General features: G+C 34.0%; 1 protein-coding gene across 1 annotated transcript in view; it reads right to left on the reverse strand.

The window, feature by feature from the left end:
- LOC118195359 (glycine receptor subunit alpha-2-like) overlaps positions 1 to 23,351 on the reverse strand; it is a 55,080-nt gene extending 31,729 nt beyond the window's left edge. Inside the window, exons 1-3 of the mRNA XM_085809811.1 lie at positions 23,275 to 23,351; positions 15,013 to 15,095; positions 9,644 to 9,711 (exon numbers count right to left, since the gene is read on the reverse strand). Of these exons, the coding sequence (XP_085665937.1) occupies positions 9,644 to 9,711; positions 15,013 to 15,095; positions 23,275 to 23,351 (228 nt within the window). The remainder of the gene's footprint in view (positions 1 to 9,643; positions 9,712 to 15,012; positions 15,096 to 23,274) is intronic.
- Between the last annotated feature and the right edge of the window lie 3,870 nt (positions 23,352 to 27,221).

The following is a 27,221-nucleotide window of genomic DNA, read 5'->3' on the forward strand; positions in this document are numbered from 1 at the left end:
ACTGAGACACTTTAAAATTTAAAGAGAGGAAAGACTCGGAATTCAGTCTATGGTAAATAGAAGGAAGGAACTTTTTGGTGACTTCAGCATTACAAGATGAAATGTATTCCTCATTCCACATAGCTAAAAGCTTTTTATAATGAAAGGACTTCCAATAACTCTTTGGAATACTAATGTTGATATCAATGGGTAAATTTAAGGCATCTTTAGCTAAGAAATCAGCTCTTTCATTTCCGTAGAAACCATGATGAGCACGCACATAAGCAAAGCAGATATCAATACCTCTAATTCTAAGTGAACTAACAGTTACTAGGGTTTCAATAACTAATTTATCGCAGATGGTAATACTGTTCAAAAGTTGAAGAGAAGAAAGAGAATCAGAACAAATAAGGTACTTTGAGGATGTTGTCCCATGATCCTGGATCCATTTGACGACAAGATAAATGCACAGAAGTTCTGCTTGAAAAAATGTACATTCATTCCGTATACGGTGTCTAAGAAAACAAATCTCGGAATGGTCTTCAAAAAGAACAAATGCAAGGCCAACCTTGTTGTTCATCTTGCTGCCATCTGTAAAGAAAACCATATGAAAACTTATTTCAGCAGTCTCTTTATAATCGCAGAAATTTATGGTTTCTAAAGAAGCGGGATGAGGAAGATCAGTGAAAGGGACAATTCCATTAATACAGTCTTCCGAAGCATGAGTTGCCAATGACTCAAAAATATTATTCTTATATGCAATTTCAAAATCAATAGGCGGAACTCCTGCAAGAACAAAAGTAGCCTCATAGCTTAAGGTTCTATAACCACTAATAATACGAAGAAGAATTCTCCGTTGAATCTTTCTTAAATTTCTTTTGTTAACCTTCTTGGCAAGAACATGTCCCCAAGCACGACAGCCGTACGAAATGAAAGGTACAATACACTGCTTATACATGAGTTTCTTAACATTGTAGCTTACTCCAAAAGTATGTTTGGCAATTCGGTGAAAGACCTTAATAATTTTTCCACATTTAGCAGAAAGGAATTCAATGTGCTTTTTCCATGTTAATTTTTGGTCAAGAATGACACCAAGATATTTAACATTTTCTACAAATTCCAACGGAGAATTATCGAGCATCAAAGAAGCAATATTTTGTTCATCAAACGTACTGGGAACAAGCATAGCTTTACTTTTTGAAGGATTGAAAGTGAGTTTATGAGAAATCGCCCAACTGGAGACAAAATCTAGAACTTCTTGTGCTCTCAAAAGAATGTTATTCAAAATCCTTCCTTGGAAAATTAATAGTAAGTCGTCTGCAAACGCAATTTTTAAACAACCGTCGAGATGACTTAAAAGATCATTTATGATTATGTTCCAAAGAGTAGGTCCGGATACAGAGCCTTGAGGACAGCCTTTTTCTAGAAAATAAACCTTAGCTTTTTATGTTTTGTAGAGCAAAAATAGAGAAAGAATCATCAGTCCTTTGAAAGGAAGAAAAAAATAATATTTAAACAAAGTAGAAAAGGAGATGGGTATATAATATATAAATATATATATTTTTTAATTTACCTCGAACCGACAAATTAAAATTCTATCCGTGGGCCGGATAGTACCTTCTGGCGGGCCGTAGTTTGCCCATCCCTAGTATACCGGTTAGGAAGCCTGACTGCGATACCGAAGGGCCTGGGTTCGAATCCCGGAGAAGGCATGGTTGTAACTGTCCATCCCTTCATAGGAGGCTATGGCAGCCCACCTATTAGGTGCCTCCATAATAAAGAGACCACCACATCTGGCCTTGTATAGACTAATGGACTGTGTTACACTGTAACTGTTCACAATCTGCCATTGGAAAAAAAAAAATACATATCTTATCGAGTTCCTAAAGACCGTTTTTTTTCCCTGAGTGCGAAACCTGCAAAATCAAAAATATGTCATAACCGAGGATAGAACCTAAGCTCTTCATGCTGCTATCTAGATCTCGCTGCAACACTATTCTATAAGGATAGTTGGAAAAAATAGCATGAATTCCAAATGTTGTTGATATATTTGATTTTTGTCCAGCGAAATCTGAAAAACTGTTTTCTCACCAGTAATCGAGTAGTAGGTCTTACAGTTATTCCTTGGATGAACTGATAATTAAACTCAAAGGTAAGGTGCCCAGATTTCTAAGTTCAAAATTCGGGACGCTATATGTATAATTTGTAATAAAAATTTTTTTTACAAATAAATTATTTTATTATTAATGTTATTGTGGTGGAGGTGGATATAGGTGGATATAGGAGGTGGACATATGTAAAAATCATAAATAATTTTTGTTTTATTTTTTAATAGTGATATATTTTTTAATAAATAGTGAATAAATAAAGAGGCAGTGTTCGTTTTTTAAACAAAAAATAAATTTGTAACCCTTCTAAATTATTTTGATGAAGTAGCCTTATATTTCCCTGAAGCATGAATATTTCTTAGATCATCTTTTTTTTTTATTTATTTATTTTCTTATTCAAGTCCGTGAGATTTTCATCAAAATTTAGTTAGCGATTAACGTATGCTTCAAAGCGTCTACTTTAAGCTGTGTCTTATAACTTTGCGTATCACTTTATGATAAGACACAGCTTAAAGTGGCTGTGAAATTTTGTATATGGACTACTGTAACATCTAGTTGTGTATCTACGTTTTTTGTTAAAATCGGCAGCAGAAAACGTGTGTGTATATATATATGGGGGGGGGAAGGTGAAGATGATGTCACTCAGCAAATAATGAGGAATCCTTTTCCACACCACAGAACATTTCACAATGTAAAAAACTAGAGATTAAATTTGGATATAAAAGTGGCTTAGCGCCTTCCCGCGCTAGTTGCATCACTTCTTATGTTTAAAGTGTCATTTTTGCATCACTTCTTATGTTTAAAGTGTCACTCAGCGCCTACTCGCCTACTAGCAGAAGTCCATTGTCACCATCTTCCCGTGGTTTTCTTGGTCTGACTCCTAGTCTCTATCTCACTCTGTCTCCAGATTCGTAGGCGATGAGTTTACCCTGTCAGGTGATGCTCTCTAGTGGCTGCAGGACTTACCATTCCCGCAATCCTGACTTTGTTTTCGGTCTCGAAAACACGGATCAGCACCTGAAAATAATACCTTGGTATATCAAGACACCACCTTAAAAAAGAAAAGCAAAAGAAAAAAAATAGAAGTGCGGAGGAGTCGCACAGTCCTAAGCAGGTCCAGGCCTTCATATGATCAGCTGCTGTGGTTGTACAGCCAGGACCTTCATGTTATCCTACTTTTTCCACCGACCACCAGTCTGCTTTTTCTCGCTGTTACTCGGTACGGACTGAAGAACTTTGGCTTTAACTTTAAACCACCTCCATACTGCATACTTTATATGGCCACTAGGTCGTTCACGTTGTATACCTGTACCTCTTTTCTCTTCTTGTACGTTTTTCTGTTCTCTTCATGAATTTTTAGAATGTTATTTCTTGCTTCCTCTTTATATCTTCTCGATCATTCATCATAATATTTGTTTCTTCTTCTTTGAGAATTTCAATAATCTCTGTCCTCTCGATTTCTCATTTTAACACCAGTGTGAGGAGCTGAAAAGAGGAGTTCTTTGTGCTTCTGCTCTTAGTGCTGTTCAAGATCCTACGTACATCTCCAACGTATTTGTACCACCTGGTAGGATATTTTATGGATAATTTCGATAGGAGTGGAATCAGAGTCAGCTGAATTCTTTCCACCTGGCCATTTCCTCTAAGAAAGCCGGAATTTATAAATATGCAGTAGATCTTCTCTTGACTGCAGTAGCCTTCAAAGTCTTTAGAGGTAAAAGCAGTAACTTTATCACTTATTATTCTAGAGGGATTACCGAAAGTTGATTGTTGCAGTTTCAGCTTCTGCAATGCCTCTTGAGCTGATATAGACTTTAGGGTAGATCCACACGAACTTTGTTAATGCGTCAACAATATCAAAATATGTTCATAGTTCTTATTTGTCGAAGATAATGGTCCTATAAAATCAATATGAAAAGTGTTTAAAGAGATATTATCTTTTGGTATGGGATTGAGCAAACCTTCGCCCTTACCTCGCTTTTTATCATACAAAATACACTCTACACAATTTAGCATAACTCGTACAATTCGTCTTCTAAGGTTAGGAATATAAAAGTTTATTTTCAGCAGATCTTCTGCTTTAGATACTGCGAAGTGTCCCTTGTTGTGGATACTACGTATGATTTCTAACTCCAATGCTTCGGGTATCACAAGTAACTCCCGAACACTGTCGAACTTGTATAATACACCATTATTCACTAGGAAATTTTTCTTTAGTCCTTGCTCGGAAAAATATTTTAGCAACCGGAGACGCTCATCACTTCTTTGCGCCGCTGCAATTTTAGCTGCTACTTCTTCCTGAGAATAGGTAACCATCATGAGTTCATGATAGCGTTTCTGCTTAACGAATCTACGTGCTTCATTTGCTGCCCAGATCTGTGAACAATTTCATAGTCAAATTCTTCTAGAAGTAACGCCCATCTCGCCACTTTAGGGGTTAAATTTTTCATGAACATAGTCTTCTGGAAAGATCACAATCATAATTATTCTGATCTTCGATCCCAAAAGGTATTTTCTGAATTTCTTTACAGCTTCCACTATAGCTAAACCTTCAAGCTCATAACTAGACAGCTTCTCTTGTCTGTCTTTTTACTTATTTTATCTGTCTTTTACAGCTTCTCTGTCAGTCTTGTTCTCAGTCTTTTTACTCATGAAGTAAATGGGATGTAACTGTCCACCATCGGACTTTTGTAGCAACTCAGCGCCGAAATCACGACTGCTTGCGTCTGTATGCAATTCTAGTGGTGCTCCTTGTTTGAAAACACGAAGAACAGGACTTGTCGATAGAAGTTATTTCAATTTATTAAATGCCTCTTTTTGCTCAGACACCAATTTGAATTCTTCGTACAAATTTAGTGCAATTTTATTTAACAATATATTTCGTAGTCTTTTCCATATTCTGTATCGTGGCAATTATAAGCCTTGATGTCACGTTACTGACATTTCCTTGACTTCATTTTTGTGACGTCAGGCTTACTCTTTCTGTTCTAATCTCCTTATAAAAAGAATAGCGAATACACCGGAAATTCTCTCTTCTCGCGCGTTGATCGAATTGCTTGTTTTTGTTTAGAAACTCTAATTTTCATTGCCCCCCCCCCAAAAAAACTTTTTAACTTTTTCCAACTGTGTTTGGTGTTTTAGGTTATTTTATATTTAACAATTTTTAATGAAGATGTTTTGTATTTTTGTCTTGCGGCGAAGTGAGAACGGAATTGATTGAATGCAAAATATATCTAAAATTAGAATAAATAACATTAAATGAAGTGCAGCAAAAATGTGTATAATTTAATAGGCCGTACAAGGAAGTCATGTGGTATGCACATCAGATTTTTTTTTTAACTGGAGAAGTTACCATGAATTGCAGAAACACCAGGTTCAGCAATTCGTATGATGGGAAAATTAGCATGGTACTTTTCGCGAAAGGTAGTGCTGAATTTTGACAGAGGAATACAAAACATACTTTACTGTCTCACTATACGTACACGCACTAAACTACTAATATACACCTATACTGAATCGAGCTGCTACAGTTTTGATTATTTAGGTTATAACAGCTCCCAATTAAATAAACTCTTATATTTCGTCAGTGTTTCTCTTATTTTGTCTAGCATAACTATCCGCTATAGGATGTATTTGAAATATGCGTTCAGGAGGAAAAAAGAAACTGTTACTTCCAACTGAACACCTCTTTAAAAGCCTTTAAATTTGTACAATTTATGTATGAACGGGGATCATTGCATTAAAAATAGTACGTTATTGCTACATGCACTATAGTAATAACGTTACCTACTCGTTACAGTGTTTATGGCAATGAATAACGTAATCGGTACGGAAGACTCTGCCCAGTTTGTGTATATTTATGGATCCTTAAATGAAATTACTGACAAGAGAACATACTAAAGTACTGTGAATGGAATTTAGTCAATTCTCAGTGTCACGGCTATTAAAAGAAAGCAAGTCTTAGTACAGAGCAAGAAGCGGTACAAACAGAGAAAGATATTGTAACGTTTTCTTGCAGGATTTAACGAAATAACTGATGAGTTTCTTAGTAAAATGTAGATTTTATTGGAGCTAGATAATTTAAAATACAGTTATATCCGTTACAGCATCACTCTCCAGCTCAATACTTCAATTTCAATTTCAAAAACTGATTTCACACATGTACAAAATGGCGAAATTTCAGAATAACTTTTTCAAACATTTTCTGACGTTGCTCAGCAACGGTTACACGATACAAAATATGGCGTACCCACTACAACGTTAAGGACAATAAATATATATATTTGTTAAATAAGAAAATATTACAATGACCAAAACCATTCCAATGTCACTTTTTGAAAAGATTTTCATTCAGAGACAAATTTCTCGCATACAGCTATTCGAAAGCACTTTGAAAATGTCCACATGAATGACAAGTAGCAGCCTGCACTATTTGAAGACGGCATAGCATGGGGACTAATTTGTCTTCTTCGTAAACTAATGTTGAAATAGGAAACGAAGTTAATTAAATAACGTAAAGCATAAACAACCTCAGTGGAACGGTGCCTTGGTACACCAGGGTACCTGGGCCGAAGGCCTATGATTAGAATTTTCGACTTGCTGCTTTTTCATTAAATTTGTGCATATTAGTCTAATTTTTTTTTTTTTTTACTTTTTTTATGTATATTTTGAATTTTTGATTTTTTTGGTATATTTTAGGGTTTTTTTTTGTATATTACCAACAAAAGATCCTGATTACAGGTTACCTTATCTAATGCCGTAAAGGACCAGAAGGCCAGAAAGTTGTCGAGTGATGAAAAATCCTGGAAGTGGAGATGTTAAACACAAGGCAGTGCCCAAAGTGATACCAGCCCTTGGCAAATAAATATATACATATATACATACATAAATGAGAGTGCAATAACAATATTAAAATAAATATACATAAGGAAGGTGTTGCGAAAAAGGCAAAATTATATAAAGCAGAAAAACATTACTATGCTATGCCATTACATAATCCATTCATTTAATATGGCCAAGGGCCTGTGTTTGTTGTCCAGATTGTATGGGTCGTACTCAGGTATCTTAATGGCAGGGTTTCCAATCTCGAGCTGCCTGCTATGAAATCGTTTTGCAATTTTGTAGTAGACAGATTTAAGAGGGCGCACGCCCAGTTCCTCATGAATTTTTTTATTCCGCACGTACCAGGGTGCATTGGCAATTTGTCTAAGAGTGCAATTTTGGGCAGTTTGTAGTTTGCCCCGATACCTGTTACATGAGTACGCCCATACAGGACATGCATAGCATAGTAATGGACGCAAAATGGATTTGTAAATGAGTAACTTGTTATCTATAGACAAAACACTGTTTCGAGCAATTAAGGGGAAGAGTTGAGCTTTACGGGCTCGAAACTTATTAATAATATTTGTGATGTGTGGGTTCCATGACAGAGTTTTATTGAGGATCACGTAAAGCATAAACAGCAGATTAATGGAAAAAAAATGGCACTTTTCGGAGTAGGAGGTTTTAATCTCTACGGATCCAAAGAAAGAACGATTAAAGAATAATTCTTTGTACTGTTTGCTGTTGTTAAGTGTCATTGGGCAAGTATGAATATTCGAAATACTTAAACTCTTCCCAGTGTAATTTAATTACTCAATAAAGTTTAAAAGACATTGGTTTTATATAAATTTTAAAGGGTACCTCACTTTTATCCTGCAAAAGAAAGTAACGAGGAACCTAGCGAACTGCTAAGCAAATTATCGCTTAGTTCAAAGAACAGAAAGCGTAAACTGAAGATGGGTTAATTACCCTTTATTCACTCAAAATAAGATTAACAGTTGGCCCCTTTCTTTGGGCTTGCAGCAAAGCCTCCACTTGGTCTTGAACTCAAAACTAAGAAATAACAACTAACTAATGACTAACTAAGAGATTTAATCGAAGCTAATACATATCTAATGTAGTTGGCGCGTAATCTTAAACCAACCCGCGAACTATCAAAAGGCACATAATAATACGGCCGAGAGTAACAACAGCTTAGAGAGACATAGCCCAAAGGCAAACGCACGCTTCTCTCATTCTCGAAGTTAGTTGAACTTTCCTTTAATAGTATCTCTTCCTCATTTTCATTCAACGGAATTCTAAAAACTCATTCTAGTAGGGAGTTGTAAGTTGAAACAAGAAATGATAGGAAAGGCTAACTATATTAAAATAACTGTAAAATATTAAAATTTGCCTTACAATTTTACTGAGCATATAAAATTATGTCATTGGAAATCACGAATTAATTCAAACAATTACTTTTTTGTCTGCCGCACAGATGGTATAGTGGTTAGAGAAGCCTACTGCAAAGTCGAAAGGCCCGGGTTAGAACCTCGGAGAAGGCATGGATGTTTGTAAATGTATAGTGTCTTTGTGGCACGGGAGCACTCTAAACATATGTCAAACCGAAAGTCCTCTTGAAAGGTTGTGGCAGAGAAAAAGGGGTGAGAGACCCCCGGACACGTCGCCCGGAGGGCTCTCAATCAAACCTGGGGGCGGAACTGAGTGAAATGGTACTGTCACTTGTTTGTTCAAGGCTCTTGCTAACAACAGGCGCAAATCTTGCTCTCCTTGCCACGATGAATTTCGGGGACTTGTTTTGATGTTGCTATCAGACAAGTGAGATAAGTTTCAACAACAACAGAACTTTTGTTGTCTGCAAATACAATTTCGCTGCATGCTCTTAATAAATTTACGTTTGATGAAATTTCATAGAAGAGTTACTGTTGTATTTCCAGACGAAGAAAGACAAATATAAATAGAGAAAGTTGTAGGTTCAAAGATTAGGCTCCTGGCAAAAGAATATGTTTTTGTAGTATCATGTAAAAGTGATTTTAAAAAAGTGTGTTCGTTAAGATCTATTATTTTTGTTTGTAGAATATATTAATTTCTTTAGAGAAAAATTAAGACTATGCAAATGACAAAAACTGTTTCAATTTGCACGCGTGAAGCAGAGCGCATTTCGTTTACTGATATCTTTTAGTGGAAAGCTTGTATAATACCATATGGACTCAAATTGTTGGAATGTCTATATGAGCTCATTGGTCCATATGAACTCATTGGTGGTCCCAGTTGCCCATATGAACTCATTAATGCATTCTTGATCAGATGAAATGAATGTTTTGGGAAAAAAATATATACAAGTTGCAGGTTTAACAATATAACTGTTATCTAACTCCAGAAAAGTAAATGTTACATTTAAAAATATTTTTTTATAAAGTTAATGATTTTTCTGGCACAAATTAACATTGTATTAAATAAAAATATATTAAATTTTTTGTGATCTTACTTGATTTATGAATGAATGTTTGAGTCCAGGTGGACTGAAACATTCAAAATAATTTTATAAATTAAAATCAAACATAAAATCAGATTATTTTTAAAATTTTGTATCGAATCTCAGCTGAAGATATCTTAAGATTCTAACTTTTATATTTATGAATAAAATAAATTGTTTATTTATTTCAAATATTCCAACATTACGTTCATTTTAAGTGATACATTAAACAAAAGTATTTGAAATAAATTTTACTTACCATATCTGATTCATCTACTGTACGAATATTAAGCTTACTGATGCTTACATTGACGTGGACTGGTTTTCCTAAAAAAGTTGCAAATTAGCATAATAAATATCAAAGTCAAATTTTAAATTTAAAAATTCTAGTTACTATTTTCTTTATAATCTAATTAATAGAACTGGTTGTACTGAAATTCGCAAGCTAGTAACTGAAGGATTTTATATTACTCTAAAATAATTTATACAGCTTGAGATAAAGGTTTCTTTTTAAATTTTGCCATTCTTGGTTCCATGTTTTCAACTTAACCCTCTCTTTATGTATTTAAAGTTAAAAAGATATTTAAGAACTCACAGCAGGCTTGGGAAAATAGAATTAGAACATTTAGAGTATCTGTCCGCTGATTGAAATACCTACAATGAAAATTTAGCTTAGTGTGATAAAAACTTTAGCTTAACTTACCAGTATATTAATCATGAAAATTTAGCTTAGTTTTCCAGTGTATAGAACTAATTTAAGTATGTAATTGAAGGTAAGTAATTCTAAATTATTAGTATGCCGCTCAGACGGTACAGCGTGAAGCATGCTGCGATACAGAAGGACCCGGGTTCGAATCCTAGACAAGGCATAGATGTTTGTGAATGACTTTGCGGCAGGGGGGGGAATTTTAAATATATGGCTAGCCAAGAGGTTGGTGGTAGGGAAGAGGGGTATGAGACCCTCGTGGTGCTCTTTATCGGAACTAGCGCGGAATTGAGCGAAGTCGTACTGTTACCTGTATTATGCTTAAGGATCTAGTCAAAGACAGACGCAATCGTGCTCTCCTTGCCACGATAAATTTCATGGGATTGTTCTGATAATATTATAAGACAAGTGAAATAAGTCACAGGAGCACAAATTGTTAGCATTACAAGTGAAGCATAAATTTCAAATGACAACTGCAACGCAACTTTCAAGGTGACTAGATATATCAATACAGCAACGGGTACAACGTTTGGCATATCGCTATCACTCATAGCTGTAGGACAGTATATATAAACTGAAGAGCGCTCCTCACCGTTTTTGCTAAAACTGCATTTCATTTGAAAAGAACTAGAAAAAGCAGCTATCTTGCTTGGTATTTTGCGAAGTCAAGCGTTATTCATTGAATACTTCAGGCGTCAGTATAAAATAACGTCATAAATGATCACATGGTTTTTCAGGCGGAATATTACTATAGGCACTACTACGAGAAGAGCAGCAATGGCGCTCTTCTCGTAGTAGAAGTTATAGATTGTACTAATATCAGTGCAACTGATGCGGAAGGCTCTTGGATACCAACCTATGTGTGAAGGCAAGCCCTCACATTGTCACTCCGAATTCCATTTCCACTCGGGTAACGGACGTTGGCTAGAAAGACTGTAAATAGACCGATTTTTAAAATTCACTATCTCATTTCTTCTGTATACACATTAACACGACCAGCACGTCGCGTATTCGCGAATTTTTACACCTGAAAAATATAACAGTTACTCATCGGGTACAAGCTGGCGTTTCTTGCGTTTTTTTTTTTAACAAAGATTTTTCAGATTATCAATATTTATTTTGAATCGGTAAATATTATCAACATATGAAAAGAAAACAAACGTTAGAAATTTAAAATACAAATTTGAATTATTAAATAAGGATTACTGATACATTAAAAAAACTAAAGCAGATACATTCTTCTTCAATTTATTTCTGTAATTCTTTTGAGCTCTTCATCTTCCGAAGTACACAGCGATCCATTTTCGCTTGAAAGAGGCATAAGAAAATTGAGGAGACTCGGCTTCGTGCAGCCCTTGCAAAAGCGGTTATCCAGGAAACGCGTTTCCCCGTTGTTCTCTTTAGAAAATTTTCAGCAAAGTTCTGTATTTCTGAAGAAATTTTACCGCATGCCGGAAAATAATGCGTTAAACTGAGAATTTCCTTAAGATATAAAATCAATTTTTAAAATAATATTATATCATAAAGTGGATTTTTTATCAATAATTTTTACAAGAAATGGCTTCTGCTTGTGGTTTTATTCGAGTTTTAGATACCTGAAATAGTCTTGCTGAATATTACCACTGATAATCGAAGAAGGGAAGTAATAGTTAGGTTTGCTCGACATTCGATTTCGAACAACAGACTGCCAGACTACATGCTACTGATAGACAGTAACAGCCTGAGTGCTTATTTTGCTATTTTTGCTGTATTACATGTATATGAGTAATACGTGATAACTATGAATCAGGAAGATTCGAGCAGATTGATTTTCTTTGCAGAAAACTTTCGAAGCGAAGCCTCTACCATAAGACTTCGCGTGCTTTGCATTAATGGATTACATATCTGCTTATGGTGATCACTGCAGTTATTTCTACGTGATAATTCAAACTACAAATTCTGTCAGCGGAAAATATTTTTGAGCCATGACGCAAAGACTCAGTCTGCTTTTTAAGTAGATCAATATTGGTAGGCTACATCTGGAAAGTAGGCTTGAAGCATAACTCTCCACTAAGATAAATGCATTAAGAAAACCCGATAATAACTTTTCTGTTACTTAATAAATTTTTCAGGAATAATATGACATGCAATTTTCCCATTACACGAGATCCATTAACATTATTAAAATTATACCGCAATGTGTCAAAGCTAATAAATTTTTTATGACAACTTATAAAAACGGGTATCTAACATGGTTAAAGGAAAGTTTTGCCCATACGAAATTTCTGAAATTAGTTTTCAGCACGGTGATATCACTTTTTGTACATTACCGCACATTTATCAGCTGATTATATATATTAATTTTCAGTTATGTCGAATTTCGCTTGTAAATGTTTTTTCTTTTCTCCATGCCTAACTTTTCGGAACATTTTGTTCTCTAGTTTTATTACAGTTCCTAGGATTGTAAAAGTAATTTGTTAAATACAGAAAAATTGCTTATAGATTCTTGAAACCAGTTTTCTTATATACATAAAAGCAATTATATTGTTGCGTTCTACGCGTTCGTAGATTTGGAGTAATTGATGATAATACTTGATGAAGAATCAAAACACAGTTTATTCCTCAGTAAGCACTATTACACACCACAGTTCCAAAGACACGCTTAACACTCGTCGAAAAGCTACGACAAACGCGCCGAAACAATCAACAACCATCCTTCAGGCTATAACGGGGAAGACAGCTTATCGGCAAAGCACTAAAGTACAGCTCTCAAGCTAATGTTTGCACTCAAGACACACTACTTTCTCCACGTAAAAGCAGAGTATATGTAGCTTTAATCTGCCATCTACAATATTCCGAGAAAACTGCTAAGAATGTGTTCCAGAATGTTCTATCTCCATCTATGGCATATCGCCAATTTTGTCGCTTAATACCTCCAAATGGGCGATTTTGCGACAAATATGGCAACTCTGCCTTTCCCTGCCGCTTTCTGGAAACCCCAAACCACGCTTTGCGGAGAAGCTGTTTCACAGCAACTGGGCATTTCGCATTAATATTATTTGCTCCTGGGTTTTTTTAAAATCAAATTACATTGTTCCAAATATAACCAAAAGAAGAAAATCCCACTCCTGCGGAATCTGGCTTATAATCAGTAGTGTTTACAATTATAATTATCATTATTATCCTAGCACTATATTCTGTCTCCTTCATTTGCATTTAGGCAGCTGAAGAAGATGGTTCTGTATTTAAACCATCGAAACTAGTCCTGAAAAATTTACAACAGTACGCTGATTCTTGTTTAACTTCTCTAATAAAAGTGATACTGTGCTTGGTGTAGAACTCTACTGATTTCTAGGACAAACAGGTACAGAACCCTCTTCATCACGAACAGTTACGCCAAACATAGAGTGTTGCCTTGTTAATTTATTGTTTTACTTTGGCGTGTTTTTATTCTGTTTTGAACATGATGCAGATCAATTGCTTTTTCAGTTTCATTTTCGTTTGAAAATCAAATTTAAAAGCATCAACTTCCCAGAACTCAGTTGATAGAGCTACTTGTAGGGTTCCTCACAGTGTAATTCTGAGTTACTGTTGAACGTGAAGAACCTTAAAAACTGGTAAGCGAATAATCGCTTGAGTTCGTGTGACCGGAAACAACAAGATAGAAGGGTAAAATAGCCCTTTATTATTCCATCTAAAGTTTAAAAAACTCCGTCTTGGAGTGTACAGTAAAGCCGAGCCGACACTCGGGCTTTGAACTTAAGAGACTAAGAATGATACTAAACTAATCTAAACTAGAGGTATAGCCGAAGCGAGTTGGCTCCTTAACGTTAATAGACTGCAAAAATATCAAGGGCCGAGAGTAATAATAGCTTTCGAGAGAGTAGCCTAAAAAAGAAGGACGCATGCAGACAGAATACCTGGTATCTCTCTCATTAAGACCGAAGAACTTCGCGGTTAAATACCGCTCTTCCTCATTATGTATTCAGACGTGATTCTAAAACTATGTTCTGGCCGGGAGTATAAGTTGAAGTTAAAAATCGATAGGAAAGGAACTTTAACTTAAAATTTAAATGTTAATAAAATTAAAATAATTCTTACAAACTGAGCAAGTTTTTACAAAAACAAACTGAGCAGTGTTTTTAGCCTAAAAATGAAAAGACTACGTGCGAACTTATGTGGCACGCGTACCTACTTAGCCTTGTTAATTACTCGTACTTATTAACGAAAAAAGTTGTCTTCTTTCGACAAAAAGTATTTAAACTGGATGATGATATTTTTACCAGAAGATGATCATCGCTTAAAAAAGTTATGGACGAATCCATCGAGAAAATTTTTAAATTCTTCGAAGCAAATCGTTTTCGACGGGTCACATTAAGAAACTGTTTTCTTAGTGATATAATGTTTGATTAACTGCTTTTACACCTCTTACAGCAAAATCATTGTTTGAATGTTGTTTGCATTGTCTAAAGGTTGTTTGCAGACAAGTTTTAAGTTGATAATTTTTCTTTGAAATTAGCAGAGAAACATGTAATGTAAAATTTAAAATTAGACAAAAAATCAACTTTAGTTTAGAGAGAATTTTTATAAATAATTTATCGATTTCAAGAACGATCAAATACAAGTCCTTCTGCTTGAGCAGCAAAAATTTTCTTGCTGCTGAAAGATGAGGGACCTCTGTTTGATCATCTTTGAAATCAATAGAATTTTATTCACAATCGATGCCTAACTAAGATTTATTATTTATCTAATTTTAAATTTGTTCTTAATTCTTTGCTTTCAAGCAGCAGGACCTTTTATCAGTTTTAAGTCTTTAAACATAAAGTATGCACATGGAATACATAATCTACATTATACAGATCTTTGGAAGTTTTACGACAATTTCACATTTGTCTATTTATAATTTTTCTTTGTCTCTGTAAAGCAAAATATTTTTTTTTTACCGTCAATCATAGGTGGAGACAAATAGTCATATTCTGGAGGAGCTACATCAGAAAATTCCACTACTCTTTCATTGTCTTCAGCTCTGCAAACAGAAAAGTATAAAATTTAAAAGCAAGAAGAATTTTTTGATAAAAGTATAAACAGAAAAAATATGGTAAATTACAATCAAAGTTTATGAAAACTAATCATGTAAAAATGCTCTAATGGTAGTAAAAATACATTCGAAATGTGTGCCAGAATTCACTATGACAGAATTGACTCTTAAGTAAACTATACTGTAAAATTAAGGGATAAGTTACACAGTAAATCTAATAATTTAACATGCAAGTTTAATACTATATATTAAATTGATTCTAACTAAGTTATGATGATACCATATCGTCTCTTAAACAAACAAGTCGTAAACTAAAAATCAAAGTAAACGAAAAACAACTCGTGAACAAAAGATTGAGGGCAATGAAAAGGATTATTAAGATAATGATCCAGCTTATCAAATGCGGAATCTGTAACAGTAATAGAAATAGCTATAAACTAAACATTTGTTTAAGAGAAGACGAATACTTAAGAAATAATTAACATTAGCAACATGACATCATATAAAAGAAGTTATTTGAAATAGAGAATGAAAAAGAGTCATGTTTTCATAACAGGAGACAAGAACTAATCATAGTCGAAACATTTTAAGGAATTTGAATACATTTAAAAACCCTTTTTTCTTAAACCTGAAATGGATGGAAACTTAGCATTCCACGATTTATCATATTGAAAATGTGGGAAGTTTTTTCTTTGCTGATATTAAAGCGTATATCACCAAATATGAATGAGTCATTGTATTATAAACTTGCCGAATAAAGAGAAAATTGGAGTTTGATTTGAATGAAAAGCAGTTCTAGATGCCGACTTTAACAGAGTACCTTTAGTAAAATAAAGGATCGATTTCAGAGTAGAGAGTTTTGTATTCAAAAGACAGTGTCTTAGAAATCCGCCTCAAAAGAAAACTATTTATTACTAACATTCATCGAAATCACCAAAGGATTACCCCGGATCTCCCGCAAGCCATTCTCAGTACTTATAAATACAAAAACAATTCATCGTCGTTTTTGCGATCTATACTGGAAGGCTAACCATCTTTCTTATATGGATGATACCACATGATTTCCCTACACTGTATATTAAATTATACAAATTTTTTGCTGCACTTCATTCAAACTTATTTCTTAATTTCACGAGAGACATATTTTTCACTCAATCAATTAAATTGTCATTTCTCAGCAAGGCAAAAATACATAAAAACTCAACACATCTTCATTAAAAATTGTAAAATACGGAAAAACCTAAAATACCAGATGTAGTTAAAAGAGTCCCTAGAGATTAATTTATTTTGACTAATAGTAGCAATAAAAAGAGACTATTTACTATCGAAAAACGAGGAAAAAAAATGTGCAGATCTGGTCCCATCAATACAAAGAAACTTTCATTAAGGATTATATGATTGTGGCAGGATTCTTATGCAAATGCGAAATTAAAATGAGAAGAGTAGAAAAAAATGTTAAAAATCAACTCGGCGTACTATTAAGAGATCGTTCTGTGTCTGATATTTACAGAAAATAAAAATACAAATTCTTTATCCTCATGACTTTCAAAGAGTGAAACTTCATCAAGACAAAGCAAGAAGTCATAAAGTATCATTGCATTCCTTGAAAAAGTGAAGACTGATACAGGTATTACATCTACATTTTCAATGTATTCCTACGGAGTCCTTTGACTTTTCATCCACTGACTACTGTGCCTCTAGTCTTTTGAAAAATCTCTTTGTAAGAGCAAACCCACCAATATTGATGGACTCTGAAAAGTAGTGAAAGGTAAATGGAAATCAAGACCCCTGATTAACGACACTCTGCATAATGATTTAAAAGTTGAGCGTGTATAGGAGTTCATCCATCGTATGAACAAAACGTTCTTTACAAAGGCCAAACTCTGCTCCCATTTAAGTGGTTTTAATGCATTCGACTATATTATTTTACCTGAGGTTGCAAATATTAGACCTTCAGCGGCCCACCTCACCCGTGACTCAAATTTTCCGACTTAATTGCACTTTTGTATATATGTGTATATAGTTATGTAAATATAGTTTGTATTTTCACATTTATCCTTGACTTCTAATTTTATTGTATTGATTTATTCTTAGTAAACAAAACGTTTGTATACTTATATTTTATCTTATGTATATTTTTGATAACGTCAGTCAGATTCCCACACTCCTGTCAGGCCTTTCCTGGTTTTCGGTCTCATGTTTTGTTTACTAAAACCTTGCGGTGCATGGTCATCTCCCCTCTTTTCACCTCAGACCTCCTCTTACCCGTGCAACTGTTACGTCATGTGCCTATACGGCAGAATTATCATTGAGCCGACAACATCGCACATATTAGCGATAGCCCGGCAATACATGTATTGATTGATTGATTGACCCCTAATAATTTTGCGAAAAGCTCTACTTATATTATTATCTCTGTTATTGAAATCACGATGCATAAGTATAGTCCAGAAAAAGGCTATAAGATCAAACATTAAAAAATATTATTTACTTTTTAAGTATTAATTAAACGGCTCAGAAATCGTTCTAAAATATTTAAACCCTTTCTGTATGTTCCTGTAAAAAAATTAACAGAATTTTCTCTCACTGAAGGCAAATTTCATAAGCCTATGTTTTAAAATTGGACTTAACATAAAAACATTTGAATTGCTTACATAAATTGCTGGAACTTAGAATACATATAAAAATTTGCGATGCTGCTTATTAAAATAGAAGACTATGTTCTTGATTGCCTGAATAATTGTCCTGTGCATGGTTGCCAGAATTCGGCACATTGTGAAAATTTTGCATTTCGACTCAGGAGGTTATGCTAATACGTAAGTAACAGAAATTCTTTCTTTGAATTAAATAAATAATTACAAACTTCATAATTAAAAATAAAATAAAGTTTTTTAAGCTTTAGTTTTTATATAAATAAACGCTGTGCATGTTAAAGAGGTGGAAGAAGACAGACTCTGTAGGCAGAATGGGAGACAGCAAACAGTTACTTTTACCCTAAATTTGTGCCTTAAATTGTAAGATGCTGAGCATGTAATAAAATTTACTTTGACTGTCTAATTATCCAAGCTTTTGATTACCTGAGTAAATCCCGGGACGTTCCGATAATCGGTGCTGCATTATATGGTTTCACAGAAATTAAGGAATTTTAAATTTGCTTGGTGATATAAAATTTTCAGCAGTTCTCTGGGATCTTCAATGGAACTTCAGAATTCTTGCACTAGTTATTTCTCTCACACCTTTGAGTAAAACTTTAGTTGGTACAGTTAAATTCGAATTATCTTTTGCTGTGTTAATTTTAATTCCACGTAATTGTTAGATTTGGGCAAGAATTCGAAAGAAATATTAATTAATTAAAACTCATTTTCGTGTATTAGGAATAAACATTCATGCATATTTTACAGAATATTGTATAATTGAGACAACGTCCACTAGATATTTTATATTGTCTTTTCTTTTAGGGTTAAAATATATTACAGTGATATTTACAGTGCTTCCTAATTATAATGACAGTTAATATAATAATTATTTAAATTACTGAAACTGATTTTCATTTACTGAAAATAAATCTCACAAGCAATTGAAATTTTAACGCAGTAAAATTACACTGCTACAATGTAACAATTAACATTTACTAAAATTTCATTAAAAGTCTTAAAATTATTCAAAAAGTACTATAGGACACTAAGAACTATATATTTTGAGATTCTTGTTAATATTTTTCACATATTTAAAGTAGAATATTAAAGATTTATTTAATTTATTAAATAATCGTCTAGTGTATCTCTAGTTCTCAGTGACATGACAATACTTTTTAATACAATGCTGTAATTAAAATTTAACTGAATTTTAAATGTAATAAATAAAAGTTTTGAATAAACAAATTATAGCAATTTATGTTTGAAATTATATTTATGGAAAGAAATGTTAGCAATCAAGAAGGACAAAAGATTTCAAAATAAAACATCTAATTGTTTTAGAATAAAATTCTGATATTTATGATCTGTACATAGCATATCTATATGATTTAAATTGTTTAGTCAATATTGGGATTTAAAAGTGTTTTAAAATAGTCAGCTTCCATGTTTCATCATTATTCAGTTACCAGCGTTCATATCCAGTATCTTAATTTTGATAAAATTAAAAGGATTTAAAAAATACTTATTAAATTCTTGAAAAAATTGCGCGTTCAGAAATTGCGCGTACTATAATGTACTCGAAATTTGACTTGAAAATTTCTCTTTCCCTAGCAAGCAAATGATTAAAATTTCGAGGCTAATGAATGATAATTTCGACTGCGTTTTGACGGCGCAAATGGAATCCTAACCGAAATAAAGCGGTCAATAACTGACCACTATGATAATTTTGGTTCATCATCGCAATTACAGGCTAATACTAATGCCAATAAGACGCATTCGGAGACCATATCAAGAACACTTCAAGAATGGTCGAACTGTCGGGTTGCGTGAAGTTGGATAAACATATCTTGCAATAAGGACACTGTAGGACAAAGGTGCTGGTAGTAATGCTCCTGCAAAGTTGGCATCTACGAAATGAAGTTTCCCGCGGGCCAAAATGCACAAATGCCAGACTAGATCATGCTGACATCATAGTTACCCACAACATACCGTACCGTACTGTAGGTTCTTCCATACCACCTGTAGTACCTTTTGAGATGTTGGGCTTAATCTGAATTACTCTCATATCACAATTTAAGAAGTATATTTTACCACCCCAACATCAACAACGGAGTTTGGAATGGTGCTATGCTCTAACATCATGTCTAGCTGGTGACGGCATAGCTTTGTCTTTAGAGATGAAGATCTTTTCATTCTTGAGAGAGATACTCATATCATCCGCGTATGGCCTGCACTTCCTAATAGACCTTATTATGCAGAGGTAGACGGCCAATAATTCTGGCGTGATGGCGAGACATTTGATATCTTACACTACTAGCCATTAAAATTGCTAATCCAGGCAGGAAAGCAAATTGGTGAATCTTATTTATTCTACATATGAATTATAAAGAAAGGAAGACATTATTAAATTTGTATATGGTTTAGGGGTACACAGCATTATGGATTCAGTACATAGAACTGCCACCTCTGGTAACAACAAAGATTATAACACGGCTGGGCATGGACTCAAAATGAACTTGGATGACAGATATAGGTACTTCATTCTATGCGATATACACTATTTGCCGAAGTTCATAAATCGTAGCGACTGCGAATATAAGCGTGCCAAGCTATCGGCAATCTGTAACTAGATGTTATTAATGGATAAGAAATCTGAAAAACGGGCTGGTCAGGGCAGCATTCTATATAGAGGAAGGTCAGGACAGCACGGGAAACAGGCTATCGTGCATTTTCTTGTTGAAAGATGGTGTTACGCAGGCCTCGAAGGTAGGGTATAACCACTGGCTTTAACAGTCACGGTGGCTGTATCCATTGTTTGGTATGCGAACAAGAGGTTATAAGGTATTTCTCCCGCCTTCCTAGCCTGTCTTCGTGGTGTAGTGTTTCTGCACACTGGGCCGGTATTCCAGAGGTCCGTGGTTCGGTTTCCGGCGAAGGCGGATGCTAATTTTTCATCTCTCTTGCTTCCAAAAAATCCTAATGTCTCTACAAAATAACCGGAATGTGTATCCAGCAGCACTCCATGCCAGCAAGCCAAGTGCTGTGATCGTATGATAATAGCAAATGTGAGTTGGATATGTTGTTTCTCCTCCCTACCTCCATGTGTCAAATGTCATCTTTCCCCATTATACGCGCACTGGTCTCTTATGCAGCGCCAAGGTAAACCAGAACAAGGGTTCTTGGTACTGCAGACATCATCGCACTCTCCATGCGGGTACATGTCCTGCACACAAGTGATGAATTGTACTTATTACCCGAGATATAACACGACCTTTATTCAAACCGCCAATGCGATTTACAAATAGGAAACTTGATATGAAATCTTTCCAATTACATACAATATAGATGACATTACTCATACTCGCTTTGTGCACATGCGCTGGAATGCTAATCTTTTGCATATCCCAAAATGTAGTATCCTTCATGCAATTTGGTATTTACTACATACCGCCTTCACGGCGTAGCATTTTAATTCTTAATTATAGCAGTGTATCACAGCAGGTCTTCCTTACAACTCTAATATCGCAGCTGTGTGTTGGTAATATACTGTGACCAGTTGTGTTACCCTTCATGGAACTTAAGTCTGGGGTCATATTCAGCAAGGAGTTTATGTGCGATTTTGCAACTTTTCCTCGGCCAACAAGTTCTCTAAATCTTTGTACAATGGTATATTGCTAAATCGTCAAGTACTACATGCACAGCAGAATATTGAAAAATCTTGACACACAATTGAGCAAAGCCTGGCAAACTCTCTGATACTAGGACACTATGGGTGAATGACACTAGGAATCTGTACTATACTTTACCTCGCCGTATATATGCAATCATCGTAGCCAGAGGAGGTGTAATAAATTACTACTTGTTATGTCTAAGACACAACTGCTAGCCAAAAATTGTCTTTGAGCATTGAAACTGCTACCATTTGGTAAGTTGTGTATGTAATTTACATTTTTTTTTCCTTTTAAGAAAACTGTGCATTCATGACTGATTTCAGAGGATTAGAAGGGAGAAAAATTTATTTTGTCTTAATTACATTGAGATCAGAATGATCTAATGATTACCGAGAAAACAAACTACTAGATGCCACCTGGAAGTATTTGGAGTTCTGAATGCATGGATAAAAGAGAACTGGGGAACGAAACTCTTTGCTGTGAAGAAGAGAGTTTCCAAGCTATTCTCAACTTGCCTGAAAGAGTACACAGGAAGATCGCCATGTACAAATCAATATAAAGAAAATCCTCTTTTACTAACGAAAAATTTTAATTCGTAATAAGCCACTTATAACGCTGCTATAATATAGCTTACTGTGAACTGATGTTGCTGAGTTATCAACCGAGTTGTAGAGAAGTTCGATTAATGCATTACTCTTAATTTAATATGATCATCCACTGATCATTGAGTGTTGATAATCTATGTTGGCAAACAAACTTTCGACAAATGGAAATAAAAATTAGGTATAGCTCAGGTGGTAAAGAACAGATATTTTTTAGCCACAAAATTTCCTTTAATCCAGCGAGATTTTCCTGATTTGCATATTTATTTCTCATTAGCTTATTACTAAGCTTATAAGGTCTTTCTCCCACTTCCCTAGCGTGCCTTCGTTGTGTAACGGTAGCACGCTGGGCCGGTATTCCAGAGGTCTGTGGTTCGGTTCCCGGCGAAGGCGAATGCATATTTTTTATCTTTTCTGCTTCCAATTAACCTAATGACTCTACAAGCTACTGTGGATTCTGCATCACTCCATGAGTGATCTTGGTATTTTCTTGAAAGCTCAGATTTAAATTCAAATCAAAAGCCTGTGATTAGTGAAAATATCAGAAGTACAGTAAAAATATTAATAAATTAAGATGATATTCTAAATTTAAAATAATCCAATAAAATTTAGACATTGAATCTAATCACTAAAAGTTTCTCTCATGTATAGGATGTTTATAGATTATATGGATATCATCTGAGGCAAGCATTACGTATATAATATTGTAGCGAGTTTTTCAGTGAAGCATTGCGTAGTTTTTTGGAATTTAAAGAATCAGTGATTCGGCCGCTCTGTTCACAAATTAATTTCAAAATTTTAAATCCACGATTTTATTATTATTAAATAAACTTTTTTTTAATTTAAGCTTCGAATATTGATTCATGTATAAAAAAGTCTAGCTAGCCCTCATTAAATTAAATCATTAACTTACATAAAATAAAAAGTTCTTTAATATATTAGATAATTTCATTTTAAATTATGATTAATTTTTACAATAATTTTTTTCTGTTTAATTAAAATGAATGCAAATAGATAGTTTATAAACAATAATGATAAATGGCTTGCAACCAAAATTAAAAGCTTAGCGAAGATACCGGAAAGTGAATATCATTCGTCCTAAAAGCCACTTTACGAATCCTTATTGCAAAGGGATACCCATGAAAATAGAGTTCTTTGAAAATCATTGCGATTTTTTGAAAACAGAAATTTTATGATGCTAATTAAATTAAAGGGAAAAAAATCACCGTTTGATAAATCTTCAATTTCATTTGCTTACCTTAAGCTGAAGGTTACGCACAGCACAACACAAAGGGCTTTCAAATAAAATGATAATCGTTTATAACAATCAGTCATTCTGATCAGCCTTTGTAAAACTCTGGTATTGTTAAGCACGGTATCATATAGCATATGCCTTCAGACCGTTTCCATAAGCATATTTTCTGACATCAACTGACAGGCAATCACGTCTATTTTAACTATTCAACAAGAATAAGAATAAATCTTTTCCTTTACCAGAATGATTCTAAAGCCTTTTAAATATTAAACGTTGTTCAACTCAAATTATTCAAATAGGAATGCCCACTTTTGATGTGAAGGGAACAAATCGTTAAAAAATACCATTCTTTTCCTTAATTTTTTTCGGAACAAGTGCTGTTTTTATTCAAGAAAGCTGTTTTTAAATCATCAAATCATAGCATGTTCCAATAACACATTTTTTTATATATACTTGTCGTTAATGTAGTCAGTCATACCGTAGTATACTTGGAGAGTAAATATTGAATATGAAGGTATAAAAGCATTGCTCTGAGAGAACTAAATGGCAATGAGAAAATAAAAACAAAACATTCTTAACAGGCGATTTTGTCAAGATCCAAAAATCTAGTTAAACGCAGAATTACTGTATTTATTAATCGCTGGATATGCGATAATATACTTCATCACGATTTACTGTTACTCTGGCAACTGTTATGTTTTTATTCATTATTGACTCTAATCAGCAAAAACATAACTGTGAATAATAAATTTTGTCATTCATAAGTGGGCATCGAATTTCGATAACTGTGAAATAATCACGCGTGTCAGGAAGCAACATCTGTGAGGTAACCAGATATAAAATTAAAAGCTGTCTCTAAATAATGGGTATCAGGCAACGAAGCATAAAATTTAGTTTTATAAACAGTCTCAAACTTATTTGTTTTTATATCAGATGGATGAAAACAAAAGATTACCAGCGGCTGTTCCCACACTTTTTAGACGAATTTTATTGTTTTTACAGAAATATTTTACCAAAACATTTGGTGTTTTAAATGTTGCATTTGATTGCTCTCATTCTTCACTATTTTTCTACACTGTACTTTCCAAAAGAATAAAACCTTTTTTAGTATCGAAACATATATTTTATCCCATTTCTTCTTGAACAACTTTACAAAGTCTAAGGAGTGTTGTAGGTCGACGTTTGGGCAATTTGCTTTTTAAAAGTCCGAAATCGCAAAACTCCATCGATCAGAAGATATAGTAGGGTTATGAGTGAAGGGTATGGCCATGATAAATGTTTTTAGTTCCATTTTTTCCAGGAAATTAATGGGGAATTTTGACGTGGGGCTGCTTGCTCTGTCTTGATGCACTTCCACTGGTTAATGGCACTGCGGATAAAGAGAAGATATTTTATATTTGAAAATTGGGCATAAAATATGTTCCTGATAATATGCGGAGTTGATCTTAACAGTGTTATGCACTCTCTTTAATTTTATTTGTCATTATATCAAAAACCAGCAACAATCATATATTCTTTTAAAAAACTTTCTTTAGATTCTTTCAAACATGTTCTAAGATTTTTTCTTCTCTTTGATGATAATAAATGGATCTTTTTTTGTTGCGGTCATTTAAATATACACAAGATTCATCTTTAGTGACACCTTTTTTCCATTTTTGACCTAATAATTATTTCTCATACAGAATTCTGCAGCGTATTCAGCTTTTGGAGATATGTCGTGGAGAAAGACGATGCATATTATTACGTTTCTTCGTCCTTTTAAGATTCAAATCAGCATTCATCACTTTGTTTTCAGGTGGCACTGAGCATTTTAATGATTATGCAACTATTCTTTGACTTAGCAGGTTGTCTTTTAATATTAAAGTTCACCACATTTTTATTTCCCTTTGCAACATTCGAAACATTACGTTTTTATCTTAGATATGTAATTTGAACAATATTTCTTCTTGAAGCCAAATTTCGGTGTTTTTTTTTGCTTTCTTGTTGATAATAATATCTATTTTTAATAACTAAACACGAAACTGGTTAATGGCACTTCGGAAAGAACTCAAATTTAGCTTTCCATCCATTGCTTCTTTAAAAGCGCCATTTTTTATGAAAAGAAAATTTTCAAGTAGTAGACGATAATTTGCACTTTCAAAAATATAGCTGCAGTTTAAAAACAAATTCCAAGCGGGCGATACTTTTTATAGAAAAGCAAAGTCGTCCAAAAAATGTGTGAACACCCTTTGTATTCCCCAGTGAAATAAGAAAGAATAAGGTAAATTTTACCAACTATGAAGTGATATAAAATTATTTCATTTGCTCGAACATGTTTTCTATAATGTACCGACTATTCAATAAAACGATAGAGAAGACATTTAAAAATTTCTACACAAACTCAAAATTCTATTCGTTTTGTGTATTAAAAATTAATAGAATTAAAAATTTTTATAATGGTAAAATTTTACCGGCTCAGGCATACGAATGATAATTCAAGATTATTGATTTCATGACACTGACTGTATCAGCCAACCCATGTTTTCTTGTAATGTTCTTATTGTATAGTTATCGTATTTGTTGCATTTCTTAATGAATCAATTCCGAAATATTAATTCACCACATCTTTTATTTTAAAAGTGCAATTTTTTCTTAAAAGCTGAAAAAGCTTCTTTAGCGATCTAATGAACGGTCATTCTAGAACCTTTGTTTATAGCCTTTCTCAATATTCTCTTCATATCTGCTCATTTAAGAATGCCCAAGTTATAGCACGTCTTATTATTAATCTAATAGGTCGCCTTTAAATCTGCAAAATCCCTTTTACACTTGCGATTTGCTCAAAGAGTAACATTTAAATCTTTTCAGAAGCATAACAACAGTCTCGGTTGTTCATGCTCTATTTTCAGCTCACCCTTTTTCTTGAAAAAATTCGTAATTGAAAATTATTAGCATTAATTATGCGTGTGCGTGTGATTATGGCAAAGCAGACGATGGCTATCTGCCTAAAGGAAGGGTTGCCTTCGTGGAGAACTCTCTAAGGGAAACTGGTTCGTATACACGTTACACATGGGGAAACCACAAAACGACCATGCAGCCAGCCTGTTCGCGGGATTCGAACCTCGGGCCGAACTATCAGTGTTCAGCGACTTTACCGCTCGGCCGCTGGTGGGCGCATTAATAATGAATAGTAATTAATTTTATATTTTATTAATACGAAATTTCATAAAGAAATACGGACCATATTTCATTTTTAGTGAGAGAATATTTTTTTTAATAATAATTAATGGTTTTCGTATATTAATTACATTTTATTTTGGTTTTCTAACCCTTCTTAGGATCTTTGTATATGAAGATTTCTGAATGTGAGCCTCCAAAATTTCATTTCAGTTACTGATGAATAAAATAACTATTCATACTCTATACGTCCAGGCTTTATATTTTAAGCTCATGTAGTTAAATAAACTATAGTAAGATTCAGCATCCATTTTTAAAGTACTGTTAATATTTAATATGTATTTATGCACAGTGATTCTGTACTACCTGCACACATTTCTGGGAGGAGTAGGCTACTCAAAGACGAATAGGGATCAAATAGCAATGCAGGATCAAAAACGCCATCTTATATGAAGATGTGCAGAGAAAGTGAGAAAAGAAAGAACAACAGGCTCTACTTTTATATGCGCCATAATTTCCCAAATGTGGCGATATGCGTTCTGCGCTGTATTCTCCATGGTGTTGTATGGCAACCCTGTTACATTGAAAAATCTTTTCCTGGAGTGTTTTAATTGCTCGTTGGTTCGTGTCGTGCGTGTTTTGAAATGTCCTATGTTGCAATGATAGACGTGGTGAGAAGATTTCAGTTGCGTATTTTAGATTGTGTGGAAAGTAAATTTAGTATTAAAAGGTACGATGTTGGAATTGTTAACGAGTCTTTTGTTCACGGGTGTGTTTATGAGGATTGAAGTGTATTT

The sequence above is a fragment of the Stegodyphus dumicola genome, chromosome 2, assembly GCF_044657685.1.
Source record: "Stegodyphus dumicola isolate Sdum_Otavi_A_Nest chromosome 2, ASM4465768v1".
In the NCBI taxonomy this organism is placed as follows: domain Eukaryota; kingdom Metazoa; phylum Arthropoda; class Arachnida; order Araneae; family Eresidae; genus Stegodyphus; species Stegodyphus dumicola.